The sequence below is a fragment of the Triticum urartu genome, chromosome 5A, assembly GCF_056163025.1.
Source record: "Triticum urartu cultivar PI428250 chromosome 5A, HENAU_Tu73, whole genome shotgun sequence".
Taxonomy (NCBI): Eukaryota; Viridiplantae; Streptophyta; class Magnoliopsida; order Poales; family Poaceae; genus Triticum; species Triticum urartu.
This window is the reverse complement of record NC_141877.1, coordinates 574,882,909-574,903,371: the sequence shown is the minus strand read 5'-3', so window position 1 is coordinate 574,903,371 and position 20,463 is coordinate 574,882,909. Positions and strand designations below refer to the sequence as shown.

Genomic DNA, 20,463 nt, shown 5'->3' with positions numbered 1-20,463 from the left:
GGATGTGATTTTTATACCACTGCCTCTAAAATAGCTCATGAGAAAACTTTCTGCATCAAGAAGTGTGATATTGTGCACACTTGTGGAGCATGTGCAGAGTCCACAAAGGTTACTACAAAGTGGTTGTCCAGATCAGTACATGAAGCATTGAGAGAAGACATTAGATCTCATGTGGATGCATTAATTAAAAAGACAAAGATCAAGTTTTCAGTGGATGTGTCAAGGAGTGTGGCATATAGGGCAAGGAGGAAGGCTGTTGATGTGGTGCAAGGTGATCACAAGCAGCAGTATTTGAGGTTAAGAGATTATCTTCAAGCTGTTCTTGATACAAACCCTGGGAGTAGGTGTATAGTGACTTTGAAGATCCAGAAAACCCAGCACCTACTCCTAGATTCAAGTATCTTTTCTACTGTTTAGTAGCTTCAAAGGAAGGTTTCCTTAATGGTTGCAGACCATTTATAGGTAATTTTTGAAGATTTAACTGTCATTAATTAGTGGTTTCCTAGTAGTTCTATGTTGTAGCTAATTTGTCACTTAATCCAGGTCTTGATGGATGCTTCATCAAGTTAACCACTGGACAACAAATACTTGCAGCCACAGGAAGGGATGGCAACAACAACATCTACCCCATAGCTTTTGGTGTGGTTGACAAGGAAGATGGAGAGAGTTGGACTTGGTTTTTAACTCAGTTGAGATGTTGCATTGGTAGTGGCAACAAGTTTGGAACATACACCATCATATCTGACAGGCAAAAGGTTAGTGTCTTATGCACAAATATGTTTGATCAATGTGGTTTTAGTACCTATTGGAATTATTTAAGTTTGATCATGTGCATTACTAATTTGTTAATGTACAGGGCTTGCTTAAGGCAATAAATGAGGTATTCCTTGGTTCACCTCAAAGATACTGTCTTAGGCACATATATGCAAATTTCCAAGCAGCTGGATTTAGGGGGGCAGGAACTAAAGAAATGTGTGGGCAAGGCTAGCTACTCTTACACAAAACATGGTCATGAATTAGGGATGGCAGATTTGAAAGCACAATGTGAGGATGCTTGGAAATGGCTAAAAAAGTTTGATGCTTCTGCTTGGGCTAGGTTTGCTATGGATCATACATGCAAAACAGACCTAGTGGTGAACAACCTGAGTGAAGTGTTCAACAAGATGATACTGGATGTTAGGGCTAAGCCTATAAGGACAATGTTTGAAGGGATTAGGACCAAGCAGATGATCAAGAGGCAGAAGACCAGAGAGAAGTTACAGATTAGCAGGTGGACAATCACACCCAACTATGCAGAGATTTTAGAAGAGAACAAGAAATATGCCAAGTATTGCCAGGCTGATAGAGCAGGTGAAACAATATGGAAAGTTACCAGCAAAGAAAAACAATATTATGTTGACATGGAAAAATATACCTGTGATTGCAAGAGATGGAACATGTCAGGAGTACCTTGCAGTCATGGCATATCTGTAATGACAAAGAAAAAACTGCATCCTAAGGACTATGTTAGTGAATTTTTCAAGAAGACACTATATTCTGAGACATACAAAGAAATCATATACCCTGTCCCTGATCCAGATTGCTGGCCTCAAACAAACACACCAGACATTGAGCCTCCTGTTTTTAAAGAAAAGGCAGGGAAAAATCAAACTGCAAGGAGGAAAGGGTAGTTTGAAGTTCCAGGTCCAAGAGATAGTAGTAGGATGGGGACTATAACATGTAGTAACTGTGGGCTAGAAGGACACAAATATACAAGTTGCCAGAAGGCTCTGAGGCCTAAGCTTCAGATGAGGAAAAACAAACATCATGTAATTACATGACTTACAAGTTTCCTTTTTCCATGGTATTTACCTCACTAAATGTGTCCTGGTTCTTGAATGTAGGAAAACAGGGCAGTTTATGCAGATACACCAGCTGCACCAGCTCAAGGCCATGCTACAACTGGAAGAAGAGCCAATCCTACCATATCAGTCCTTGCTGCAACAGCAAATAGAGCATCACATTCTGCTCCAGGCCCTTCTGCATCAGCACCAGCCCCTGTTGGTACATCCAGAAGGGGCAGGCCTGCAGGTAGAGGGAAAAATTCTGGTTTCAGTACACAAAGATCTGCCACAACTTCTGCACAAGGTTTGGCAGGGACCAAAAGGAAGAGGTATCCAAGCTCCAAATTGAAGGGCTACTTCTATGCAAGTGGTAACTAATGGTAAGTTTGAACTTAGTTTCTGAACTTAGTTTCTAAACTTAGTTTCTAAACTTAGTTTCTGCACTTAGTTTCTGCACTTGTCTGAACTTGTCTGAAACTAAACTTGTCTAAGATGGGCCTGTTTCCCTGTTATGCTTTATTAATTTGGGCCTGGTGCTGGGATCGGTTATTGGATCTCTCTGCCCCCCTCCCAAGCCTGCCATTCTGTCTACAAAAGTCGCAGCGATCGTACAACCTCTTTCCCCTAACCCAAAACCTAGCCGCCGCGGAAGCACGCAGACCCTAGTTCAGCCAGAGATGGATCCAACATTAGGAGAGGTAGTGGATGACCATGAGGAGGTTGATAGGGCTGCTGCGAGGGCCAATCGCAGAGCGCACGCGCTGGAGCGATGGCGGAGGCTGGCTGCCAGGATTATGGCAGAACGCAACGCCAACGATGTCAAGGAGTTCAATGAGGCGTTCCCAGAAGGAACGCACATCACGGATGACCTTGTCATCTGGTGGGCAAGAGACAGGGCAAGCTTCCATCGATTCCAAGTAACAAGGACTCGATGGACTAGGATGTTGGCTACGTTCGAAGGAAGAGAGGATTAGTTCTCTGCATGTTATCTGCATGCTCTGTGTTTTCTATTTATGTATGTCTCTGAACTTATTTCTTCCTTTATAATGCATTTGCCTGCAATTATTGTTGTTACTTCTGAATGTTCAGAGCGGTGTCATCTTCGTCGTCTGCAGAGTGAGAGAGCATGCAACAATGGAGATGCGGCAGCAAATTATTGTCATCTTCGTCGTCTGTATTAGTACTATGTTTGCTTAAATCAGCTCGAACTATCTATGTTTTATGCGTTTTAATGCGTGGTACTGAATGTTTCGCCTCTGTCTATGTCTGAATCTGGTTAAGGATCATGCTATCTAAACATTGCTAAATGTTTCTAAATTTGGTTTAAGTTTATGAATCAGGTTTACATTCATGAATGTCTGTAAATACTTGAGAAATCTTTTTTGCGTTTGGTTACATTCCAACCTAACTTTCACTTTCCCAATGAGAAATGGCAGCAAATTATCACAAGTTTCAACACACTGAAATTGTGAACATTAAATACAACACATCTACCACCTCACTATTACTACTCCACTGCCACACAACACCTCCCCCGACTTAACTCCTCCACATAACTACTACTCCAACACCTATCCACCTCACTTCTGCCGCATCCACAACTACTCCTCCTCTCCCTAGCTCCAACCATGGCTGGTTCTTCCTCTTCCCCTTCCCCAGACCCATGGCTAAACCCATTCCCAACTGGCAAGGGATGGGTTGCCATGCTTCTTGGTTCAGCACGCGGCGACCAAGAACTCTTCCTCGATTACATGAATGTCGCCATGAGGTACACCAGCGCTATTGGGCTGGTAGATGCAGCAGAGGAAGTGAGGAAGAAGGCGACTAGCGAGGAGAAGCAGCGCATGGAGCAGCGCTATGGAAACCCAGGTAAGGTGGTCATGCCCATCGACATTCTCCTATGGGCAATGAAGGAGGCCGACTCTGGCAATGCTGGGCAGAGGCAGCGGTGGGCAGACCACCGCTATGTCGCTCCAGCACAAGCTACATCAAATGCAAACGCAGCAGAGGTGCACGAAGACGACGACGACCTACAGATCATCGCACAGCCAGCTGTGCAGGCTCGCCGCCGTGCTCCTCCCATCATCATCATCGATGAAGACGAAGAGGAAGAGGAGGTGGAGGTGCAGCCAAATCCCACCCAACTGAAGCAAGAGGTACAACGATCCGGACGCTTAGCAGGACAGACAACGAAGTGAATCTGAAACTATAAGTTTCAGATTCAGTTTCGTTAGTAGTTGAACTACCTATGTCAGTTTCGTCAATTGAACTACCTATGTCAGTTTCGTCAGTGTCAGTAATCTTCAATTTTAGCAAGTATTGTGCTATCTATATAATGCTACCTATGGTGCCTCCTATGTGAACTACCTGCTTTTGTTCAGTGTTACCAAGTTTGTGCAATCTGTGAAATGTTACAACAAACTTCTCAGGACCATATTGCAGGTAGGATAAAAAAGACAGATAGAAACTGCAGCAGGCTTAGATAATAAGGTTCTTAACTGAGCATCAGGGCATTAAAGATAACATCATCTTAGAGCATTACAGATCAGGGCCATAACAACACCCCACACCACAACCAAAATGATCTGAAACCATAGACAATTCTTAGGCTTAGGCAGTTCATTAGCTAATATTAGTAATGAGATGCATATTTGCATCAGACTCCTTCATTGCTAGGCCAGTTATATATAGAGGCCTCATATTTACTTACCAACCATGCCTAAAAAATCACTCCTCCATGACAACTTCTTTGATTTTTTCCAGCTTTTCCTTGCACCCATGACCAGCCTTCAGTAGCTCAGAAATGACATGCTCCAGCTTCTTCTTCTCTTCTTTAAGAAGGTCTCTCTCCACTTGTATCTCCTTCATGGCCTTCCTGGTGTTTTGAATGATATCATCTTGACTCTGCAGGATGCACCTCTGTTCTTTCTTCAGCTTAAGCTTCTCCATTTGAACCTCAATCTTTGCCTGCTCCTCAAGCTGATGCTTCTTCTTCTTAAGTTCATTGATTGCCTGGCTTGTGTAATCCATGTCATGGGATTTCTGCCCATCCTGGTAATCAAATAGCTTGGATACATCATCCACAAGCTGACTGTACTGATTGGCAAGAGAATCCAGCTCCTTCTTCAGTTTCTCAACCTCTATCTCATGAGCTTCTTTGTCTTGGACTCTACCAAGGTTCTCCTCATGATACATATCCCACAGCTTGGTTAAACACCTCTGCAGAATTACTGGCCAAGGGGCATCTACCCACTCCAGAACACCACAGTTCACACCATCCTGAAAATGCAGTGAAATATTAATGATAACTAAATCCAGTAAAATTCAGTTACAGAATTCATACATACATATCAATGTTTGTCTGAATGCAGTAACAAAGAAATTCAGTTAGACGAATTTTAGATGCTGCCTAGATTCAGTTCCTATCAGAGATTTAGCTAACACATGAACACCACACCAGCTTTGTACTTCAGTTTTCAGTAAACAGATACTGAAACAACAAGAATATCAATGTTGTTTGCACTATGTACCACCAAATAATTCTACACATGAAAACCACTAACAATAGTTGCTCTTACCGTATTAGCACATCCAATGAATCTCCTTCCAGTGTCAGTGTAACACCCCGGATATGATTTTCCCAATATGTACTCCAACTCTTGCCGTTTCCGGCGTTAAGTTATTTTATTTTCTCGGGTTCGGGTTTTTGTCTACGTGTGTTGTTATCGTTGTCATGCATCTCATATCATGTCATCATGTGCATTGCATTTGCATACGTGTTCATCTCATGCATTCGAGCATTTTCCCCGTTGTCCGTTTTGCATTCCGGCGCTTCGTTCTCCTTCGGTGGTCATTTCTACCTTTCTTTCGTGTGTGGGGATCAAACATTTCCGGATTGGACCAAGACTTTCCAAGCGGCCTTGGTTTACTACCGGTAGACCGCCTGTCAAGTTTCGTACCATTTGGACTTCGTTTGATGCTCCAACGGTTAACCAAGGGACCGAAAAGGCCTCATGTGTGTTGCAGCCCAACACCCCTCCAAGTTGGCCCAAAACCCACCAAAACCCTCTCCATCATCTAGAGCGTTCGATCATGATCGCGTGGCCGAAAACCGCACCTCATTTGGACTCTCCTAGCTCCCTCTATGCCTATATATAGACCCCTCATTCCAAATCTCAGATCCCCTCCTCGAAACCCTAAAAAAACACCTCACGCCGGCCGGACATGTCCGTCCCCGGCCGGACAACGTCCGCCGCCGCCTCCGGCCAACCAGGGCGCGCCACGTGGCCCATCGCCGCCTTCCTCCGCCGCCGGCCCGGGAGGCCCGAGCCGGGCCCCCGAGGCCCATCGCGGCCACCGCCGCCATCTTCGCCCCGCCTCCCTCTTCGCCCGGCCCCGCCACCATCTCCACCGACGCCGGCGACCGGAGCCGCGCCGGCCGCCTCGCACCTCACCGGCCGGAGCAAGCTCCGCCGCGGCTGCTTCCTCCCGCCGGTGCCGACCACCGCCGGTGCCGACCACCGCCGCCACCACGCCGCCCGGAGTACGCCGCGCCACCGCGCCTCGCCGTCCTCCCCATCCGGCTCCCTCTCCTTCCTCCTCACCGCCACGGCAAGTCCGGCCACCGCAGCTCCATTTTTGCCGGCGACCTCGAGCTGCTACAGTGCATCTACAGTGCCAGATCTGAGATCTAAAACTCGCGGTTGACTTTTTATCCCCGAAACCCTAATAATTTGCTATGTTCATCGTGCCGTAACTCCTCATCCGTAGCTCCGTTTTGGGCACATAACATATCAAAATGTTCATCTCAGAGAGCACATCATTTCATCTCATTTCATTTTTTTTCATTTGAGTTCATCTTGATGTCCGTAATGCTGTTAGAAGAGTGCTATTTGAGATAATTATCAGATCTGCTGCTCCAATTGGATATTTGTCATTTTTGCCATGATTATTGTGTGCATGATATGCCCATGAGCTCTACATGTGTTTTTTATATGTTTTGCCATCTATCCAGAGGTGCAACCCATGTATTTTTGTGATGTGTGTGGTGACTAGCACAAGCTTGTAAAGTGGAGCATTCGTTAATGCTGATTTCAGGGACTTGCATTTCCACTAAGTCCTTGATCTGTTTATCTCAATATGCCATATGTTCATGTTGTTTTCTAGTGATCCGTGCCTCTTTTGAGGATGATCAGTAAGGATGTTTTGTTAATCTTGTAGTGCTCTATCCATACATGTCTTTGTTTGCAATTATGGAGCACCCTAGCTTGAGTCAATCGAGCTCTACTTTTGTCATGTCGTGAATCTGGGCAGATTGTCTACTTGTTAGCGATTTTGCCGATGATGTTGTAGTTGATCCGTGCATGCTATGCTATTGTTCTTGCCATGTCTAGCTTGGATTTTGTGTATTCTTGATGGGTGTATGCTTAGATTGTCATGACTTGCTCTGTAGCGAGTGCATCGAGCTCGTAAACATGCCTACTTGATATCTGTTTCAGCATGCTCCAGTTTTCACTAAGTCCGAGAACTGATTATGTTTTTGTCATGTTCACATGCTTGCAATTGTATTTTCTGATCCCTTTTGGCTCAAGGTCACTAAAGGACTTTTGTTAAGCTCTTTGAGTAGCTCCATGCCATGCTTTACTTTGCCATGTTCAGGTCCTGTAGCATATAGTTTTCATGCTCCGAAGAGTGCTATCTGATCTAAAATTCCAGGCAAGTGTTAATTTCACTAAGTCTGAGATCTGTTTACCAAATGCATTTTTGTCATGCTTGTTTGAAACTGTTAATGGATGAATTGGCCGTAGCTCAGTGCTAGACTTTTGTTAAGCATCATGAATGGATCCCTGCCATGTATTTTGATGCCATGTTTGGGTGCTGTAGCATGTTCATCTTGTTGCATTTAGATGGCTACTTGCTGTAAATTGCAGAACGTGGTCATATTTGAATTGCTTGCCATTTCCAAACCGTAACTCCGATTCCGGCGTTCTTTATATCGTTTTCAAGCGATTTCATCCCATATTTTCAGTGGCACACTTGGATTTCCATGTTGAGGCCAGGTTCATGCATTCCTTGTCAAATCTTGCATATGCATCACATATTGCATCCCGCATAGCATATCATCTTTGCATCATGTGTTTGAGTTTGCACGTGGTTGATTGTGTCCTTGTTGCTTGTTTGTCTTGTTTGGGTAGAGCCGGGAGTCGAGTTCGCTAACGAGGAGCCCGTTGAGTTTGCTTTCGAGGATCCAGTCAACTCTGACAACTTTGTAGGCAAGATGATCATACCCTCGAAATCACTACTATCTTTGCTTTGCTAGATGCTCGCTCTTTTGCTATGCCTATGCTACGATGCCTACCACTTGCTTATCATGCCTCCCAAATTGCCATGTCAAACCTCTAACCCACCATGTCCCAGCAAACCGTTGATTGGCTATGTTACCGCTTCGCTCAACCCCTCTTATAGCGTTGCTAGTTGCAGGTGAAGATTGGAGACCGTTCCTTGTTGGAACATTATTTACTTGTTGGGATATCGTTATATTGCCTTGTTATCTTAATGCATCTATATACTTGGTAAAGGGTGGAAGGCTCGGCCTCTCGCCTAGTGTTTTGTTCCACTCTTGCCGCCCTAGTTTCCGTCATATCGGTGTTATGTTCCCGGATTTTGCGTTCCTTACGCGGTTGGGTTATAATGAGAACCCCTTGATAGTTCGCCTTGATTAAAGCTTTTCCAGCAATGCCCAACCTTGGTTTTACCTTTTGCCACCTAGCCTTTTTTTCCCTTGGGTTTCCGGAGCCCGAGGGTCATCTTTTTTAACCCCCCCCGGGCCAGTGCTCCTCTGAGTGTTGGTCCAACCTAGAGCCCCTTGCAGCGCCACCTCGGGGAAACTCGAGGGCTGGTTTTAGTTGTACGGATTGCTTATCCGATTGTGCCCTGAGAACGAGATATGTGCAGATCCTATCGGAATTTGTCGGCACATTCGGGCGGTGTTGCTGGTTTTGTTTTAACTTGTCGAAGTGTCTTGAAGAATCGGGATACCGAGTCTGATCGGAATGTCTCGGGAGGAGGTCTATTCCTTCGTTGACCGTGAGAGCTTGTCATGGGCTAAGTTGGGACTCCCCTGCAGGGATTTGAACTTTCGAAAGCCGTGCCCATGGTTATGGGCAGATGGGAATTTGTTAATGTCCGGTTGTAGATAACTTAAACCTTAATTTAATTAAAATAAATCAACAGTGTGAGTTACCATGATGGTCCCTTCTCGGCGGAGTCCGGGAAGTGAACACGGTGTTGGAGTAATGCTTGCGCAGGTTGTTCTCTAGTTTCTCGCTCGCGCTTTGCCTCCTCTTCTCACTCTCTTTTGCGAACAGGTTAGCCACCACATATGCTAGTCGCTTGCTGCAGCTCCACATATTTTCCTTGCCTTACCTTAAGCTTAAATAGTCTTGATCGCGAGGGTGCGAGATTGCTGAGTCCCTGTGGCTCACAGATTACTTCCAAACCAGATGCAGGGCCTGATGACTCCGTTCCAGATGACGCGCTTGAGCTCTAGTGGGAGTTCGACGAGGACTCACGCTGATACTACGTGTCTTTCCCTGATGATCAGTAGTGGTGCCCAGTTGGGGTGATCGGGACCGTGTCGCATGTTGGGTTATCTTTTATTTTGGCGCCGTAGTCGGGCCATGAGTGTTTGAATGTTGTAATGCTATTTATGTACTTTGTGTGACGTGGCGAGTGTAAGCCAACTATGTTATCTCCCCTTTATTATTTATATTACATGGGATGTTGTGAAGATTGCCTAACTTGCGACATTGCTTTCAATGCGGTTATGTATCTAAGTCGTGCCTCGACACGTGGGAGCTATAGCCGCATCGAGGGCGTTACAGTCAGTCCCTTCAAATGCCACAAACCTGCCTGGTCTCTGCCTGTGCAGGATGCACTTACGGTCAGATTCAACCACAAGCCCACTGAAACTTGGATCTATCACCGTGTCAGGAGTTTGCTGCAGTACCAACCCCATATATATCAGCCACAACACCTCACACATAAGAACTACATGGAAAAGCAGAGTGAGCTCAAACCCTAACCCTAACCCTAGCATAGGAGAGAACAGAGTGAGCTCACTTACAAAATACTCCATTTGCATGCTGCTGTACTCATCCATGTACTCGTCATCGTCGGCGTCGGATGTTTCGTTGCTGTTGGGCCAGGAAGGCATCCTCGCGCCGCCGCGTCGCAGTCGCCGGAGGAAAACAGAGGAAGAAGAGAGCTCAAGGAGAGGAGTGAGTGAGTGAGAGTGAGTGAGGGTCGGCCGGCCGGTCGGTCGTTTTGACCTAGCCCCTGGCTGGTTCCGACCGAGCCGGGCCACTAACGGCCGCGAGCGGGCATTCGTTAGCCGTTAGGGCCGCCGTCGGCCTGCCATGTGGGCCATCCATGTCAGTTAAGCGGTTAAAACGACTAAATGGACGATCAACACGACTTGGTAGTTTTTTGTCACAAAATTAGAAATTTTCGGTAGTTATTAGTCATTTTTTTAAAAGTGATAGTTTTGTGGGACGGATACCCCTAATATGGTAGTTTTTTGTCAAATACTCGCACTCTCGTGTCTAGTTACGGTGAGTGCCATACACCGTGCATGGCCAAAGAAAGGCGCATGCATTGGCTACATGCTTTAGCTCAAGTTTAGGAACGCCAATGCTATGCATACATCGAATTTCTATTCCAAACTCAAATTTAGTTTGGGGCATATCATGCATCATCAATTTATTGTACTGTAGTACCGATGTTGATCAAAGAAAACATCGCAAGCATAGCAATTTCATTTTAGAAAAACTCCCTGCAGATTATAATTACCAAGAGCACGAACAAATCTCCAGATTTGATAGTATTTTTTTTACGGCTGGCGTTCTATGTATTGCCATGAGATTGAGCCGCCAAGTATACATTGGAACAGAAATAGCATTTCTTTTTAATATTTAAAAATGATTTTTTTAATGTGCGAGACACGTGCGCCAACACGAGCAGCCGGTTGAGGATGAGATGCCATTGGAGTAGATATGCGCAGTAAAACAAGAGTACAGCGCCGTCATTCTCATCCACCATTCCTCTCCGACCCGTTGCCGTTACGATTTAATGTAGGAGTATGATATGATGTGCTCACACAAATTCATTACCCCACCTTCTAATCACAGCATCATTTCATCAGGCCTTCGATATTCCTTTCCACTCTTTCTCTCATCAAAGGCGCCTTCAGTACTACTCCTACTACCAGTAACTGAAATATAAATGACTGTAGACGAAAGTGGCCAATAGTAACGTGCAGCAGCCACACTATGGTGACGAAAGCAAAGTTGTTGCCTCACAGTATGCTACGCCCCAAGTCTTCTTTTTCCTATGTTGCTCGATCCGATTTGACATGCTTTTTAAAGGATTTTACCATAAAAAGGGTTTAATTTGCCGTGCTTCCTAGCGAACGTCAGTACAATAAGGTTTCAAAAACTTTTATTAAACTAACTCGATAATATGGTTTGCAGGAGACTGGTGGGTTTCTCCAAGTTTGCTTTCTTGAGCGGGACTTGACAATGATCGATACTGAATAGCAGTATAGTGTCTTAAATTTCCATCCCTATTCATATGATGGAACTCTCGTAAATTTCTGAGACTGACTAATAGCGATATACATCGGCGCTATGGATTTGCTTCCGGTGCAATTGGACTTCATCCAATCCTGTAGCAACTAGCCAGTGCTACACTACTACTACTATTCGAGATTATCTTTTGACCGACATAGAAGCCTGGCTTACGATCTACTACACTGGCATTATCTCCTCATGGTTATGAAGTACTAGTAGATATCATCTCTGACTGTCTTGTCGTATAGTATGTGGATAGGGCGCATGCGCTACGGTTTTTGTTCGTATTTTCTTGTTATGTTTTGTACAGTGCATAACGAGACGGTGAGAGGTGCTTCCTTTTGCTTTCTAGTGGTTGTGTACGAGGCGCTGTGGCTGATCGATCGATCCATCGGTCGATGGCAATCACTGCCGTCTTTTTCGTTCACCCTTGCACGTAAGCTTTTCTGATCTCTCAAAAAAGGGAGGCCCAGTTTCGGTCGGGATTTGTGAGGAGGAAGAGAGAAAAGGGTCACTGGTAGCAAGATATGAGCATTTCTCTCATTGTCGTATCTCAACCTTTTCCCTGAACGACCTTAATTTGATGTTTGCGCTACAGAAGAAGGATAATATGCGTTGCTTCAGTATATCCAATGGTGCTTCATCGCTAGAAAAAATATGTCTGATGCCTGGTGCGATGCTGAACAGATTATATATTTTAGGACATCTTCAACGGCGACTTGCAAATTTCCTTCCGTATCCGTCCACGAATAAAGGGACTAGTTCGCGGACACGGATGTGGGAGGCTGCCTTTCAACGCTGCCCGCATACATTTCAAATATATTTTTAATACATCGGATGAAATTCATGCAAACACAACGGATTTCATATAAATCGAACGCAATTCAATACGTTTTGAACATATTTTAACTAAAATAGCTAAAACTATGTGCACGTTCGGCCACGCGGAGCTCCATTCCCACGACACGATTACACTACACTAGTCTACGGCCGGCCGTGGCAGATCCCTTTGTCTTCCTCATGTCCGACAGTCCACTCGTCGGACTGTCATGAGCCCCGAAGGTATATGCTTCAGTGCAAAGGACAGCTCGCTCCCCATGTTCGGCAACGCTGGTCATCGGAATGGAACCGTCGCGATGTGCTTCAGCCGGAGGTGAATGGGAAGATGGTGGCCTGCGATCGGGCAAGACACCGGTTGTGTACGTCGAGGCGGTGGCCTTCATGGGACCCAAGCGGCAGCGGCGTTCTACTTCTCCTTGATGACCTCGGCGGGCGCGGTTGTGTTGGACGCCACGTCGCCAACCTCCGCCGTTAGGGCGCGGTCACGGACACGTTGACGGTGGATGGCGCAGTCGCAGTCACGGGAGGAGCGGTGCGACACAACGTCATCCACGTCAGCCACACTACCTGTGCCGTCGTGGTCCACCGCTTGCCGGCCTGGAGTAACACGCCACTCCTCCGTGAGCTGGCTTGGAGCGGTGAGTTGTTGTACGACGCGCCGACTTGGAGCTTATGCCTTCGCGAGCTAGCCTGCAGCCGCCTAGACCGTCGACGGAAGCGGATCAGAGAGTTGCCTGGCTCATATCTGGCGGGCTCTACGGGCCACCCAGCTAGCTTGTATGCGGAGAACTCGGCTTCCTGCTCGTCAGATGCCTTGGAGTTTGTGGAGAAAATGGTGTGCAAGGAAGAGATGGGAGCGGAGTATGGTGTGGTTTTTGCCCGACATCTGGCATCGTCTAAATAGCGGGTGTGGCATCGTTTATATAGAGGGTGGACGGCTGGAACCAACCAGCGTTGTGTTTAATGACGGGCGGCTCATGAATAGACATGTGGCCGGAGTAGATTTCTCGACACACGCGCTGGTTTTAATGCAGGAAGGCGGGCAGTCTGTGGCCATTTGAATGTGGTGAGGAGACATGTTCAGCCAGATGAGCAGCAGGCGGCGCTCTCTCGGCTGGTGCACCGCTTCAATGCCAACAGTGACATGTCGCGTTCGTCTGCGCCGCCCTCCCGTCCGGTCAAATCACGGGCATCAATTCCGGCCGCTGCATGCTCTGGGTGAAGGAAATATACCCTAGAGGCAATAATAAAGTTGTTATTTATATTTCCTTATATCATGATAAATGTTTATTATTCATGCTAGAATTGTATTAACCGGAAACTTAGTACATGTGTGAATACATAGACAAACAGTGTGTCCCTAGTATGCCTCTATTTTGACTAGCTCGTTAATCAAATATGGTTAAGTTTCCTATCCATAGACATGTGTTGTCATTTGATGAACGGCATCACATCATTAGAGAATGATGTGATGGGCAAGACCCATCTGTTAGCTTAGCACTATGATCGTTTAGTTTATTGCTATTGCTTTCTTCATAACTTATACATGTTCCTATGACTATGAGATTATGCAACTCCCGAATACCCGAGGAACACTTAGTGTTCTATCAAACGTCACAACGTAAATGTGTGATTATTAAGATGCTCTACATGTGTCTCCGATGGTGTTTGTTGAGTTGGCATAGATCGAGAATAGGATTTGTCACTCTGTCTTTCAGAGAGGTATCTTTGGGCCCTCTCGGTAATGCTCATCAATATAAAGCCTTGAAAGCAAAGTGACTAATGAGTTAGTTGCGGGATGATGCATTACGGAACGAGTAAATAGACTTGCCAGTAACGATATTGAACTACGTATGATGATACCGACGATCGAATCTCGGGCAAGTAACATACCGATGACAAAGGGAACAACGTATGTTGTTATGCGGTTTGACCGATAAAGATCTTCGTAGAATATGTAGGAACCAATATGAGCATCCAGGTTCCGCTATTGGTTATTGACTGGAGATGTGTCTCGGTCATGTCTACATAGTTCTCGAACCCGTAGGGTCCGCACGCTTAACGTTCGATGACGATTTGTATTATGAGTTATGTGATTTGATGTACCGAAGGTTGCTCAGAGTCTCGGATGAGATCATGGACATGACGAGGAGTCTCAAAATGGTCTAGACATAGAGAATGATATATTGGACCATGTTATTTGTACACCGGGTGTGTTCCGGATAGTTTCTGATAAAACCGGAGTGCTGGAAGGGTTACCGGAACCCCCGGGAAGTAATGGGCCTTAGTGAGCCTTAGGGGAGAGAGAGGGCAGCAGCCAGGAGGTGGCGCCCCCCAAGGGGAGTCCGAATAGGACTAGGGGAGGGGGCCATGACCCCTCTTTCCCTCTCCCTCTCCCTCTCCCTCTCCTTCCTTCTTCTCCTACTTGGACTAGGAAAGGGGGGAGCTGATTCCTACTTGGAGTAGGACTCCCCCCCCTCGGGAGCGCCCCCTAGGGCCGGCCGACCTCCTCCTCCCCTGCTTTACATATGGGGGAGGGGGCACCCCATAGACACACAAGTTGATCTTTAGCCGTGTGCGGTGCCCCTCCACAGTTTTACACCTCGGTCGTATTGTCGTAGTGCTTAGGCGAAGCCCTGCATCGGTAACTTCATCATCACCATCACTGCACCATCGTGCTGATGAAACCCTCCCTCGAACTCAACTGGATCAAGAGTTCGAGGGACGTCACCGAGCTGAACGTGTGTAGATCGCGGAGGTGCCGTGCATTTGATACTTGATCGGTTGGCTCGCAAAGACGTTCGACTACATCAACTGCGTTACTAAATGCTTCCGCTTTCAGTCTATGAGGGTATGTAGACACACTCTCCCCTCTCGTTGCTATGCATCTCCTAGATATATCTTGCATGATCATAGGTAATTTTTTTGAAATATTGCGTTCCCCAACAGTGACATCCGAGCCAGGTCTATGCGTAGATGTTATATGCACGAGTAGAACACAAAGAGTTGTGGGCGATAATAGTCATACTGCTTACCAGCATGTCATACTTTGATTAGGCGGTATTGTTGGATGAAGCGGCCCAGATCGACATTACATGACCGCGTTCATGAGACTGGTTCTACCGATGTGCTTCGCACACAGGTGGCTAGTGGGTGTCTGTTTCTCCAACTTTAGTTGAATCGAGTGTGACTACGCCCAGTCCTTGTTGAAGGTTAAAACATCACACTTGACGAGAAATCATTGTGGTTTTGATGCGTAGGTAAGAACGTTCTTGCTAGAAGCCCGTAGCAGCCACGTAAAACTTGCAACAAAAAAGTAGAGGACATCTAACTTGTTTTTGTAGGGCTTGCTGTGATGTGATATGGTGAAGACATGATGATATATAAGTTGTTGTATGAGATGATCACGTTTTGTAACAGTTATCAGCAACTGGCAGGAGCCATATGGTTGTCGCTTTATTGTATGAAATGCAATCGCCATGCAATTGCTTTACTTTATCATTAAGCGGTACCGATAGTCATAGAAGCAATAGTTGGCGAGACGACAACGATACTTCTATGGAGATCAAGGTGTCAAGCCGGTGACGATGGTGACCATAATGGTGCTTTGAAGATGGAGATCAAAGGCACACGACGATGATGGCCATGTCATATCACTTATTTGATTGCATGTGATGTTTATCTTTTTATGCATCTTATTTTGCTTAGTTCGGCGGTAGCATTATAAGATGATCTCTCACTAAATTTCAAGGTATAAGTGTTCTCCCTGAGTATGCACCGTTGCTACAGTTCGTCGTGCCGAGACACCATGTGATGATCGGGTGTGATAAGCTCTACGTTCACATACAACGGGTGCAAGCCAGTTTTGCACAAGCAGAATACTCAGGTTAAACTTGACGAGCCTAGCATATGCAGATATGGCCTTGGAACACTGAGATCGAAAGGTTGAGCGCGAATCATATAGTAGATATCATCAACATAGTGATGTTCACCGTTGAAAACTTCTCCATCTCACATGATGATCGGACATGGTTTAGTTGATATGGATCATGTGATCATTTAGATGACTAGAGGGATGTCTATCTAAGTGGGAGTTCTTAAGTAATTTATCATGAACTTAGTACCTGATAATATTTTGCATGTCTATGTTGTTGTAGATAAATGGCCTTGAATTTTAATGCGTTCCTAGAGAAAGCTAAGTTGAAAGATGATGGTAGAAACTACACGGACTGGGTCCGTAACTTGAGGATTATCCTCATTGTTGCACAGAAGAATTACGTCCTAGAAGCACTGCTAGGTTCAAAGCCCGCTGCATGAGCTACTCCAGATGTTATGAACGTCTGGCAGAGCAAAGCTGATGACTACTTGATAGTTCAGTGTGCCATGCTTTACGGCTTAGAATCGGGACTTCAACGACTTTTTGAACGTCATGGAGCATATGAGATGTTCCCTGAGTTAAAGTTAATATTTCAAGCAAATGCCCGGATTGAGAGGTATGAAGTCTCCAATAAGTTCTACAGCTGCAAGATGGAGGAGAATAGTCCTGTCAGTGAACATATACTCAGAATGTCTGGGTACCACAACCACTTGACTCAACTGGGAGTTAATCTTCCTGATGATAGTGTCATTGACATAGCTCTTCAATCACTGCCACCAAGCTACAAGAGCTTCGTGATGAACTATAATATGCAAGGGATGGATAAGACAATTCCCGAGCTCTTCGCAATGCTAAAGGCTGCGGAGGTAGAAATCAAGAAGGAGCATCAAGTGTTGATGGTCAACAAGACCACTAGTTCCAAGAAAAAGGGAAAAAGGAAGAAGGGGAACTTCAAGAAGAACGGCGAGCAAGTTGTTGCTCAAGTGAAGAAGCCCAAGTCTGGACCTAAGCCTGAGACTGAGTGCTTCTACTACAAAGGGACTGGTCACTGGAAGCGGAACTGCCCCAAGTATTTGGCGGATAAGAAGGATGGCAAAGTGAAAGGTATATTTGATATACATGATATACATATTATTGGTGTGTACCTTACTAATGCTCGCAGTAGCGCCTGGGTATTTGATACTGGTTCTGTTGCTAATATTTGCAACTCAAAACAAGGGCTACAGATTAAGCGAAGATTGGCTAAGGACGAGGTGACGATGCGTGTGGGAAATGGTTCCAAAGTCGATGTGATCTTGGTCGGCATGTTGCCTCTACATCTACCTTCAAGATTAGTTTTAGACCTGAATAATTGTTATTTGGTGCCAGCGTTAAGCATGAACATTATATCTGGATCTTGTTTGATGCGAGACGGTTATTCATTTAAATCAGATAATAATGGTTGTTCTATTTATATGAGTAATATATTTTATGGTCATGCACCCTTGATGAGTGGTCTATTTTTATTGAATCTCGATAGTAGTGATACACATATTCATAGTATTGAAGCCAAAAGATATAAGTTTAATAATGATAGTGCAACTTATTTGTGGCACTACCGTTTAGGTCATATTGGTGTAAAGCGCAAGAAGAAACTCCATGCTGATGGGCTTTTGGAATCACTTGATGCTTGCGAACCATGCCTCATGGGCAAGATGACTAAGACTCCGTTCTCCGGAACAATGGAGCAAGTAACAGACTTATTGGAAATAATACATACTGATGTACGCGATCCGGTGAGTGTCGATGCTCCCGACGGGTATCATTATTTTCTGACCTTCACAGATGATTTGAGTAGATATGGGTATATCTACTTGATGAAACATAAGTCTGAAACATTTGAAAATTTCAAAGAATTTTAGAGTGAAGTCGAAAATCATCATAACAAGAAAATTAAGTTTCTACGATCTGATCGTGAGGTGAATATTTGAGTTATGAGTTTGGTCTTCATTTGAAACAATGCAGAATAGTTTCGCAACTCACGCCACCCGGAACACCACAACGTAATGGTGTGTCAGAATGTCGTAACCGCACTTTATTAGATATGGTGCGATCTATGATGTCTCTTACTGATTTACCGCTATCGTTTTGGGGTTATGCTTTAGAGACGGCTGCATTCACGTTAAATAGGGCACCATCAAAATCCTTTGAGACGACACCATATGAGCTGTGGTTTGGCAAGAAACCTAAGTTATCGTTTCTTAAAGTTAGGGGCTGCGATGCTTATGTGAACAAGCTTCAACCTGATAAGCTCGAACCCAAGTTGGAGAAATGTGTCTTCATAGGATACCCAAAGGAGACTGTTGGGTACACCTTATATCACAGATCCGAAGGCAAGATATTCGTTGCTAAGAATGGATCCTTTCTAGAGAAGGAGTTTCTCTCGAAATAAGTGAGTGGGAGGAAAGTAGAACTTGACGAGGTAACTATACCTTCTCCCTTATTGGAAAGTAGTTCATAATAGAAATCAGTTCCAGTGATTCCTACACCAATTAGTGAGGAAGCTAATGATGATGATCATGAAACTTCTGATCAAATTACTACCGAACCTCGTAGGTCAACCAGAGCAAGATCCGCACCAGAGTGGTACGGTAATCCTGTTCTGGAGGTCATGTTACTTGACCATGCCGAACCTATGAACTATGAGGAAGCGATGATGAGCCCAGATTCCACGAAATGGCTTGAGGCCATTAAATCTAAGATGGGATCCATGTATGAGAACAAAGTGTGGACTTTGGTTGACTTGCCCGATGATCGGCAAGCCATAGAGAATAAATGGATCTTCAAGAAGAAAACTGATGCTGACGGTATTATTACTGTCTACAAAGCTCGACTTGTTGCAAAAGGTTTTTGACAAGATCAAGGAGTTGACTACGATGAGACCTTCTCATCTATAGCGATGCTTAAGTTTGTCCGAATCATGTTAGCAATTGCTGCATTTTATGATTATGAAATTTGGTAAATGGATGTCAAAACTGCATTCCTTAATGGATATCTCAAAGAAGAGTTGTATATGATGCAACCAGAAGGTTTTGTCGATCCTAAAGGTGCTAAAAAAGTGTGCAAGCTCTAGCGATCCATTTATGGACTGGTGCAAACCTCTAGGAGTTGGAATATATGCTTTGATAGTGTGATCAAAGCATATAGTTTTATACAGACTTTTGGAGAAGCCTGTATTTACAAGAAATTGAGTGGGAGCTCCGTAGCATTTCTGATATTATATGTGGATGACATATTGTGGATCGGAAATGATACTGAATTTCTGAATAGCATAAAATGACACTTGAATAAGAATTTTTCAATGAAAGACCTCGGTGAAGCTGCTTATATATTGGGCATCAAGATCTATAGAGATAGATCAATATGCTTAATTGGACTTTCACAAAGCACATACCTTGATAAAGTTTTGAAGAAGTTCAAAATGGATCAGTCAAAGAAAGGGTTCTTGCCTGTGTTACAATGTGTGAAGTTGAGTCAGACTCAATGCCCGACCACTGCAGAAGATAGAGAGAAAATGAAAGTCATTCCCTATGCCTCAGCCATAGGTTATATCATGTATGCAATGCTGTGTACTAGACCTGATGTGTGCCTTGCTCTTAGTTTAGCAGGGAGGTACCAAAGTAATCCAGGAGTGGATCACTGGAAAACGGTCAAGAACATCCTGAAATACCTGAAAAGGACTAAGGATATGTTTCTCGTTTATGGCAGTGACAAAGAGCTCGTCGTAAATGGTTATACGTCGATGCAAGCTTTGACACTGATCCGGATGACTCTAAGTCACAAACTGGATACGTATTTTTTTATTGAATGGTAGAGCTGCCAGTTGGTGCAGTTCTAAGCAGAGCGTCGTGGCGGGATCTACGTGTGAAGAGGAATACATAGCTGCTTCAGAAGCAGCAAATGAAGGAGTCTGGATGAAGGAGTTCATATCCGATCTAGGTGTAATACCTAGTGCATCGGGTCTAATGAAAATCTTTTGTGACAATATTGGTGCAATTACCTTGGCAAAGGAATCCAGATTTCACAAGAGAACCAAGCACATCAAGAGACGCTTCAATTCCATCCGCGATAAAGTCAAGGAGGAAGACATAGAGATTTGCAAGATACATACGGATCTGAATGTTGCAGACCCGTTGACTAAACCTCTCTCACGAGCAAAACATGATCAACACCAAGACTCCATGGGTGTTAGAATCATTACTATGTAATCTAGATTATTGACTCTAGTGCAAGTGGGAAACTGAAGGAAATATGC

At 44.9% G+C, this 20,463-nt stretch overlaps 1 protein-coding gene across 1 annotated transcript; it reads right to left on the bottom strand.

The window, feature by feature from the left end:
* Positions 1–4,550: 4,550 nt before the first annotated feature.
* On the bottom strand, positions 4,551–10,038 carry LOC147973002 (uncharacterized). Its single transcript, XM_087524033.1, has 4 exons — positions 9,949–10,038; positions 9,713–9,822; positions 5,402–5,441; positions 4,551–5,102 (listed from the first exon to the last, which is right to left on the bottom strand). Exons 1-4 carry the CDS (start codon positions 10,036–10,038, stop codon positions 4,551–4,553), a joined length of 792 nt encoding a protein of 263 aa, XP_087380159.1.
* Positions 10,039–20,463: the final 10,425 nt, after the last annotated feature.

Bases quoted from the DNA above. Each gene is read 5' to 3' on its own strand.
- LOC147973002 (XM_087524033.1), bottom strand. From the start codon at position 10,038: ATGCCTTCCTGGCCCAACAGCAACGAAACATCCGACGCCGACGATGAC. The intron at 5,442-9,712 runs GACTGACTGTAA...TCCGGGGTGTTA, and splicing joins AGGTTTGTGGCATTTGAAGG to CACTGACACTGGAAGGAGAT. The intron at 5,103-5,401 runs GTAAGAGCAACT...CTGCATTTTCAG, and splicing joins TCATTGGATGTGCTAATACG to GATGGTGTGAACTGTGGTGT.